Source organism: Diorhabda sublineata, chromosome 2, assembly GCF_026230105.1.
Source record: "Diorhabda sublineata isolate icDioSubl1.1 chromosome 2, icDioSubl1.1, whole genome shotgun sequence".
Classification (NCBI taxonomy): Eukaryota; Metazoa; Arthropoda; class Insecta; order Coleoptera; family Chrysomelidae; genus Diorhabda; species Diorhabda sublineata.
Window position 1 is genome coordinate 39,323,061 of NC_079475.1, and position 9,875 is coordinate 39,332,935.

At 30.1% G+C, this 9,875-nt stretch overlaps 2 protein-coding genes across 3 annotated transcripts; one reads left to right on the forward strand and one right to left on the reverse strand.

The window, feature by feature from the left end:
* The first annotated feature begins 3,228 nt into the window (after nt 1-3,228).
* LOC130452909 (UDP-N-acetylglucosamine--dolichyl-phosphate N-acetylglucosaminephosphotransferase) lies at nt 3,229-9,866 on the forward strand. Its single transcript, XM_056792428.1, has 4 exons — nt 3,229-4,024; nt 4,078-4,189; nt 4,265-4,710; nt 9,101-9,866. Exons 1-4 carry the CDS (start codon nt 3,837-3,839, stop codon nt 9,585-9,587), a joined length of 1,233 nt encoding a protein of 410 aa, XP_056648406.1. The 5' UTR covers nt 3,229-3,836; the 3' UTR covers nt 9,588-9,866.
* Nucleotides 4,717-9,078, reverse strand: LOC130452908 (beta-1,4-mannosyl-glycoprotein 4-beta-N-acetylglucosaminyltransferase). Of its 2 annotated transcripts, XM_056792427.1 has the most exons (4): nt 7,907-9,078; nt 7,425-7,850; nt 7,186-7,371; nt 4,717-6,088 (listed from the first exon to the last, which is right to left on the reverse strand). In XM_056792427.1, exons 1-4 carry the CDS (start codon nt 8,403-8,405, stop codon nt 6,018-6,020), a joined length of 1,182 nt encoding a protein of 393 aa, XP_056648405.1. In that variant the 5' UTR covers nt 8,406-9,078; the 3' UTR covers nt 4,717-6,017. The 2 variants fall into 2 exon arrangements, with proteins under 2 accessions (XP_056648405.1, XP_056648404.1); XM_056792426.1 differs by having other exon boundaries at nt 4,717-7,371; nt 7,907-9,076.
* Nucleotides 9,867-9,875: the final 9 nt, after the last annotated feature.

The following is a 9,875-nucleotide window of genomic DNA, read 5'->3' on the forward strand; positions in this document are numbered from 1 at the left end:
CAAAATGGCCGTTGCATATGGCGGACGGCAATATCCGCTTTACCATAGGCGCGCCATTGTCTTTTAAATGTTTTCTTGATACAATTTCAACTTGGATTATTTTCACAAATTAAAATCAAATCTTAACTTTAAAAGATATCAAGAACGCTTGGTAATAGAAAAATATTGTTTTCCAATGGAGTAATGTCATTTATAACTGACAGTTTTTATATTTTAATTAAATCAATTTACAATTCGTTTGGTTTCAATCTTTTAAGACACCATACGTTTTCTTCAGTTATTTTCTTCACGAGTACATTAGGGTGGGAACTAATTTCGGCACTGCAACTTAAACTTTTATTCTTGGTTTCATCTCCAGATCTCTGAATTGCGTACGAGGTGTTCACAATAGTTTTAAGGGCTTTATTCTGGAACCTTTGGAGGATTATCAATGTTTAACCGTTAGCTTCTGCCATTTAGCAGGTGTAGTACAGTAAAACTATACATAACTGTCAAACTGTCAAATATATATTGCTTTTTATAGATTTTATAGTTGCGAAAAGTTGACAAAACATTCATGGTTCCAAAATATTTCCTGCACTAGTTATTTTATATAGGAAACTCAAAATTTATCATATCTAAGATTTTCTGGTTATTATCAATATGAATATTCATTTTTACATTTACGTCAAAAGTCTTAAGCGCCATTTTGTCAACAATATACATTCCAAACACAAGATAAAAGCTAAGTTTTATTGTAAGACAGCATTATACATTCGAGAAAGTATCTTTAACATTCAAAACGTTCGTTAAAAAATGTTAGACAATTTTTTTTCCCTAAATTACTGTCTTGGTTACGAAGGTCTTCGCCATCAGTACTAATCAAGCGGGTACGAGTGGTACAACCATAGAATTAACGCCCCTCACAGAGCAAGCGAGAAATTTCGTGAATTTGGATGATAATACGATTGCGTAAGCATGTATTCACATCCTTATTATCCCAAAAAGCAGTTTTTCCTTGGTACACTACAACCTCCGCGTCCTCAAGACAGACAACGTTCTATGGCATTTTGCACAAAAGATACTGCCCTACTCCAGGCTATCAATATATATCCGGTGCTAAACAAAAAGACCAGGGAGTCACCATAAGACGGTATGGACTTCGGAGGAGAACTGGACTATCAATGCGTAATACCTAGAAATCATTCTGGATCAAAGACTGGCGTTTAAAGACAACGTTTTAGGGGCTAAAAGGAATGAGATAATAGAATGGATTCTTCAGAACATGATGCAAACTGCAATGATAACCATTTTCCACGTCATCTGGGTCTCATTTATTTCCATTAAGCTGTATGCATCTACAGCCATTCAAAACATCAGTGGTACATCAGGACCTGATAAATCTACCAAGAGTGCGATGAGGAGAAGATACAAAAAATCTTGGACGACGCTACAACGATAAGAAGATTGAGGGCTAGACGGACTCTTCCGGAATTTTCTAGAGTCCCGATGAAGCTATTGCATAGAAAATTGCATTTATATAAAATACTGTTGCCAAATTATGAGAAACTTCCCGTTTTATAAGAATTTCAGTAACCTTCCATAGACGTTCCGGACTACCTGCACAGGTAGAGCTCTCCGGTGATCCGTAACGTGTGTGGCAACTATAAGAGTATATAAATGGATCTGGTATTCACAAAGAAAGACTAATAGCCTTCTAGGATTGTTATTTCAATGATTTAACTTTAATATTTCTGAAGTAGTTAAAATGGCGACTGAAATCGTTACGTAAGTCCGAGAGAGATACCTGACGCATAATTCGAAGGCGACATTAACTGAAAAATTTATTTTGCCGGTAATTTTTTGATACATAATTAACTCACTCGAAATCAAAACTGTGTGTAAACACACTTCGATATTCTAATAAAATTATGGTGTCACAGTTATTATCCACATCTATTGACAAGCTTTCAACGAATTAAGCAATTTTACAGTTTACAGGAATATTTGTCATACAGGTGCTCTACTGATAAAAGTGTATTATTAGCTCTTGAGACATTTTTAAATTCGTTATCAGTATTACCAGAATTTACTTTCTTTTCGATATGATCGATTTTATAAGTTCAAAGTACACAAAATTTAATTGGAAGATTATTTTTTTTTCAATAAAACGTTTCGAAAGTTTATCCATTTTATGTACTAAATAGTTCATTGTGTAATATGGATTTACTTTGTTTTCTTTATATTTTTTATTATTATTCAAAATGATGCTGCTAATTACAAGTAAATGTCAAATAAAAAAAGAAGTAGACAACATCCGAAATGGCCGTTCTTAGTCAAGGTTGGTAGAGGATAGGTTGCCCGACACTTGTCTGAACTACAAGTGACGTCATTGAAAACAATACAAGAATATAGAAAACGGTTTTTGTCAATTTATTCAGCCGTTTTGATAATAAATATAAATATATATTTTTAATCAGGAAGAAAATATTGTCTACAATTTCCAATAATATACAGTGTGTACATTCCGAATTTAATTATATTAGACATTTTCATATGATTGGTTATTTAAAATAACTGTTTAGTCTTATTAATAGAGTGACTAATTAAACATAAATATAAGGCATTAAATTAATGATATCATTAATCAAACGTAAACACTGTTTAGTCTTGAACAAGTGACGTGACGGCTTCCCCGTTTCGTCTGTCACACACACGTTACTGGACAACCTATTCTCTACCAACCTTGGTTTTTAGCTTTAATTACATATCAACTTTACTGACCGTACAATTCAAATCTGATCCCTAATCAGCCCAAATATTCCCAAAAGAAATGACTGAATCAAATAATAAATGTTATAGCCTGTTTTGAATAAGTTCGTTGAAAAAAATTAACTTCATATGTCACTTTTCATAGATAAAATTAAAATTTACCTGGAATTCTTTGGTTCTGGAACACCCAGTATTCATTTCAAATCGCACTACACATTATTAGAATTGAAATATATATTTTTTATTCAATCACATGTTTATAGCACTAAAACAAACTACACAATGATATTAATTTGTTTAATCTATTTATTAATAATCTATTTTTCTCATAAATTACAAAAGTAGATGAATAAAAAAATGTGTGATAATTTCATTTATAAAATTTGAATAATAATGTAAATAAAGATAAGTATTTAATTCAATTTGTACAGTTTATCATAAATTTTATTGTTTTTAAAGATAATTGTATGATTAGGTAGTTGCGCAAATGATGTACAACAATAGTGAAATTTACATTCTTCTTAAATAGGTGCTATAATTGTTATATAATGTTAGTCAAAAAACAAATTGTCTTCTTAGCAACTGGTCAGCTATAAACAATAAAAAACAAATGATATTAATCATAAAACTACGAAGATTTTGGTAAAAAATTATTATTTTGCATTGTAAACAACTCATTTCGAATTGTTTGGTATAAATTTGTATAATATACAAGTTTAAAATGAAATATTACATTTCAAATTTTACGGGATGAATTAAACAAGATAAAACAATTTCGTTAAAAGCTGTATTTCGCCATCTATACTTCAAATAGCAAACCATATTCATAGATTAATAAATAGTTCCACACGTAATAGCGCTGTGTCATACGATATACGGTTTTTACAATTCTATTATTCCATAAATGCTACATTAACTCACTGAGGAGTAACAAAATATTATCTATTTAATATTAATGAAAGAATTTTAATATTCTGGTTGAAAGACAAAAGTTAGTAGATTTAGAAAAAAGAATATGAAATTGACTATGTTCGACTGACATTTCTTTGACACAATATATGACGTGTTGTTTTAATTTTTAAATTATGGCGGCAGACGTAGATAGTGAGATAACAAATAATTCAAGGAAAATGTATTTTCCTTTACTAATAAATTTAGGAATGTCCATATTGGCATATTACCTAACTGTAAGATTAATACCAGGTCTAAAAGAAAAATTTATTAAAGCTAATTTATTCGGAATTGATATGAGCAAAACAACCAGTGATAAAGTGTAAGGTTATAAATATTTGAACTCTAATTTTTTTTAATTATAATTTGTTTCAGGCCAGAATCATTAGGGGTAGTTACAGGATGTTCTTTTTTAATTACCATGTTTTTATTCATACCAATACCTTTTGCAAATAGTCTGTTTAATGGAGAGTTTCCACATAATGAGGTTTGTTTTACATTAAATACGCTGCAAATTATCGAATAACTTAAAGTAGTTATTACCAATAACGAATTTTTTTAGTTTGTGGAATTAATAGCAGCACTTCTATCAATATGCTGCATGCTATTATTAGGTTTTGCTGATGATGTGCTAGACTTACGCTGGAGGCATAAACTTCTACTCCCAACAATAGCTTCACTGCCTCTTTTGATGGTTTATTACGTGAATTTTAATTCAACAACGATTGTAGTTCCTAAACCATTAAGGGATATATTAGGTTACTCTTTGGATATTGGAATTTTGTATTATGTGTATATGGGTATGCTTGCCGTATTTTGCACTAATGCAATTAATATTTTGGCAGGAGTAAATGGTTTAGAAACAGGACAAAGTGTTGTGATTGCTCTATCCATTATCATTTTTAATGTCATAGAATTATTTGGAAAATTATGGAAAGCACATCAGTTTAGTCTTTACTTTATGTTACCGTACACTGCAACTACCCTCGCTCTTCTTAAACACAATTGGTAAGTTTTCCAAAATCGATATAGTGGTAAAAAATATAGAATTTGATAAATATTGCTTAATATGTGTAGTTTGCTAGAGATATCTCAAGGTAAATAAATTTACATTTACATACTGATATTATAAATAGAGTATGAATGTTTTAATGAAATAAATTTATTAACTGATGTAATTCACTTTATCTGCTGATAAATGCTTGGAATCGTCTCTTTTAAGTTAGTGAATAATATAGTGTTCAAAATCCATGATGTTTAGCTAGTTAGCTAAGTTTCCATATCGTGGAAAATAAAGGAAAACACAATGGACCAATATCTATGGTTCTTTAGGGTTTTGTATATTTGTGCATAACTCCGAAAGGATTGGACGGATTTCCACCATTTGTTAGAGTGATTCGAGAGGAATCTTTTTGTGTATGATATGTCAAGGTTTTGTGGAAATAACCACATATAAAACAAACATCTATGCCGCTTCTGTGATTTTGTATATTCGTATTCTTGCATAACTTGAAAACTAATAGATGTATTTTCATGCAGTTTACATCAATGGATGAAGTGATTCGAGAGGAATATTTTGGTGTATGATAAGTCAAGTTTTTGTGGAGATTAATGGAGGTTTCCTGCACTAACCTAACCTAACTCACATACTTCAACTCAACATTCAGTTTACTGTCTTTACACAACATTTATTGTTTAGTCCTTCAAATGTTGTATAGATTTCTGGTTCATATGTGGCTACTATCTATATACAGTGACTATCATAAGGGCTGCGATAATTTTCTTCATGTACCATTGAATACTTGAATATACCGAAGAGAAAGAAATTTTTAATAAAAAAAAATAGAAATAGCTCTATATTTCGGGGAATTTACCAGGAAATAACTAATCTTAGGTTTACTGAAGAAATCATTCCACCACCAAATGTAACTATGAACTTGCAATGTTCAGAATGAACTTGTAAAGGTTGCATAGCAATTGTGTACTCTTAGTACTTCTTTATTTTAGCGTCCCTGGTCCATTCATAAATTAGAAATAAATAGAGTTATTATAATTTTGTTTATTCACCTGGCGTATAATTACAAACAAAATAAAATTAACAATTATTAGTAAATATTTGGCCAAATCAGTGTACACTGCACACTGGATTGTTAGTTTGTAAATATCACAAAAATCTCCATGTTATCTGCAGTAGGCATTAATGTAAGCAACGAGAAAGCATTCGATATATATATAAATATATATAAAGTAAATTTGGTAGATGGATATAATTATTAGAGTTTGTTCTGTATTAAAGCTTATATCTTCACATTTTTTCATAATGCCATGATGAACTGAACACACCTTTCCAACATAGGAGAAAACACCTTGGTACCTGTAAAATAACCTGAAAGGGATAAAGTTAATAGGTTAAACATTTTACGTCTATAACCAACATTAGAGTCCAAAGAGGTCCCAATTGTGACTCCGATCATTATCTCTGATAAGTTATCAATGGTAAGAATAAAACAACCCAAATGGAACAATCGAAAACTCAAGGATGATACTAATCATCTGAAGAATCATGTAAGAGAGATGCTTATGATATGATGAATGAATTCAGCCAAGAACAACAGGGTTGCTGGAATCAAAGTGGATCGTTCATTACAGAAAGAAGAGGAACATTTGCACATCATTTGAACAGAAAATTGGTTATATGAGAAAGGAAGTTATTGAGGAAAAAGTTTTGGGGGTATAAAAACAAGTGAAGAACTTTGAATAGGAAGAATTAATGGAAAACTGGTTGGGGCATACTAAAAGGATGTCGGGAAATAGATTTGCAGAATGGGTAATTGAAGATAGAGAACAATAGAAAAAATATTTGGATGCAGTTTTGAATGTTATTAGAGAAGTATGACCGAATTGGAAAGCAAAAATAAAAATTGTGAAATCATTAAAGACCGATGAGGAAAGATAAATAAGTCCTGAAGTGTAAATATGTATATATATAATATCCATCGTCAAAAACGTTTTCTAAATCATAAAAATATTTTTTTTCAACATTATTTGTAACATTAAAACACAAACTAAGTTTCTATAAAAAATCAAGTACTAAAATTGCCTCTCACACAAAAAAAATTAATAATCTTATATTTAAATAAAACAATCAAACAGTATTTACCTTGGGAGTTATAATTATGGAAAGAAACATAAAAATTTGTTCAATACAAAATGAAAAGTTATTCAAAGTATACATATTCAATATAATCAATTGAATATGAAAGAAGAGATAAGAAGTTGTTGAAAATTCGCTCTTCAAGTTGCTTTTATAAATCACATAATGAACTGAACAGAAATATAAAGCAAGATATCATATATCGTAATAATCTGCTTTTGAGTAAAAATTTATGACCAAAAAGTCGTATTTCCAATTATGTTCTAAAACAAATTTTGGTGCGAAATAATTGTCATGATACATGTGTGCTCTGGTAAGAGCTGTTTTACCATCTATATACACCCCGTTCTCGATTAGGTCTTCTATATAACTACTATCTATTTTTTGGTGATCTATTTTATCCCAATTTATCACATTTTTCGGTTTAGTCGATAAAAATTCCACTATATTGGCAGGATCGTTGCAGTATTCACAGTACCATCCCCCATAGTGATTTAGATCTCCCAACATCAAACCTATAAATATTAATTAAGAATTATTTGTGGTGGCAATTTTAATAAAAACCAACCTTTATAAGCAGGACTAAAAAGTGTCTTGTTATCTGTTAGAAAAGCAATTTTATTATTAAATGATTCTTTTAGAAAAGAAACTGTACAGGCACCTCCTCCACTTATAGTTTTTTCAGGATGTTTCCAAAAGAACCCAAACACTGACCACCGGTATCTAAATTTAATAGGCTGTGGCCAGTTATCATGGAATTTTAAGAAATTTAAAGCTTCTTTATTTGGCAATTCATACAGGTCACTTGAGAGTATTATATCATCATTTCTAATATTCCTTAGATAATTTTTAACTTTTTTCCATAAATTTTCGATATCATCTTGAACGTAGAGAATTTTGTGCTGATGTTCTTTACAGAATTTGTTGTCTAATTTATGTTGCAAAAAGCTCGAATTTTCGTCTTCATATAATATAAAAAGATCAACTATTGCACCTTGAATAATAAAAAATCGTATTACCTTACAATATTTTCATTGAATAAATATTTACCTAAGTCATTAATTCTCAAATCAGCTATATATTCTGAAAATTTATCAACTTTAAAAAGGTAAATTAATCTCCTTTCAAATGTTCTAGGTCCTTTAATTTTATAAGGTTTTTTACTTGTTAAAACAGCTCTCCATATCACTTCTGGTAACCCACAATCATTACCGTGCCACCCAGGAAGGCAAGTACATTTCCAATTTATCCCCCTAGATATTTTCATCGATTCTAAATCTGTACCATTTTTAAAACATAAACTAGAGTTAAAATCAATATAACTTTCTCTGGTACTCACAGTTTTAAGTATGATATTGCTTTTCAACGTATGATATGTCGTCTGAGAATCGGTAAAGTAGTCTTCGTTTTTTACAAATTTTACACCATTTTTTGGGGTTTGTTGATTAGGTCTAAGTTGCGTATAGAAATAAACCAATACTAGGAACATCTGACATAGTATTAGTATCCATAAGGATATTTTTTTAAGGTTTAAACGAAAGATATACATTTATTTTTTGAACCGCTACATAACCTTGAATTTTGTTGTTATTTATACCGAAACATTCGTTATAAGTTGGAATTTCGAATATTTTTCTATTACTTTCTTAGTAACGTTCATAATTAAGATGATGTACGATGTATACTGTGTTGGGAAACACTCCGTTGGTGGTTTTGAATTCAAGTTCTCATTTTCGGCAGGAGGTAAACATTCGTAAATTTCTAAATGTCAATATTGAAATGACAGGCAAGTTTCGGCGACGTTATTTTTAAACGTAACTACTACACTTTACTTCGCTTTATAAATTAGAGAATAGTGTTTGAGTATTGGTACAAGCGATAATTTTATTTAATAAAACTAATTTGGCAAAATTTTCACTAAGAAAATTAGCCAAGAGCAAATTATTTAAACAAAAATCGCTCTTGATTGGCCAATTGATACGGAATCAGGTGCTAAATGTATACGCATTCGAGTCGCTTAATATTCTTCTTTTTCGTTCGTAATGCCAAAACAAATTTAATGTATAGATGAGTTGGATAAAGTGTTGCTGTTTATTTTGTTAAAAATTATATGCCTACTTAAGTTGGAATTATATATATTGTAAATTCTTCTATAAAATTGTAAAAATTGAGATTTGGCTAAAATAATGATTCCAACTTGGCTAGAAACACTGTATTTATTATATTTTGAATACCTTGTTCTAGGTATCCTTCAAAAGTGTTTGTCGGCGATACATTCTGCTATTTTTCAGGCATGACGTTTGCAGTCGTAGGTATCCTAGGCCATTTTAGTAAAACAACATTATTATTCTTCATACCTCAAGTGTTTAATTTTTTATACTCTTCCCCGCAACTTTTCCGATTAATTCCATGTCCTAGACATCGATTACCAAAGTTTAATTCGAAAATAGATCGTATGGAAATCAGCACCACCATTTTTAAATATTCAGAATTAAATATCTTAGGAAAATCTATTATAAGCCTTTTTAGAATATTCAAATTGATTAGATGGCAAGAAAAAGATGGTGTAGTCGTTACCAATAATTTAACGCTGATTAATTTGGTTTTATTGTATTGCGGGCCATTACACGAAGCCAAATTAACTGCGATTTTGATTTGCATACAAATATTTTTCACTGGAATTGCATTTGTGATAAGATATCCACTAGCGTCTCTTTTTTATGATGTATAGTTCGTAGAAAAATCAGTCTATAAGTAAATAGTAGTTTATCAAAGCACCGAAATCTATTTTTAACTATAATTATAATCATCGTTATTTTTTATCAGTGTCATTGACCTACTCGATCTATAAATATTTTTTTTTGAAAAGAAGTTTGTTCATCGGCCAAAATTTTTCTATAAATTCTTGACGAAAAAATACTTTCTCTGTTGTAGTATCAAACACAAGTTTATTAATTGTTCAAATACCTACACTGTTAAAATTATTCATTATAATCGACATTAATTGTTATGAGTTGTT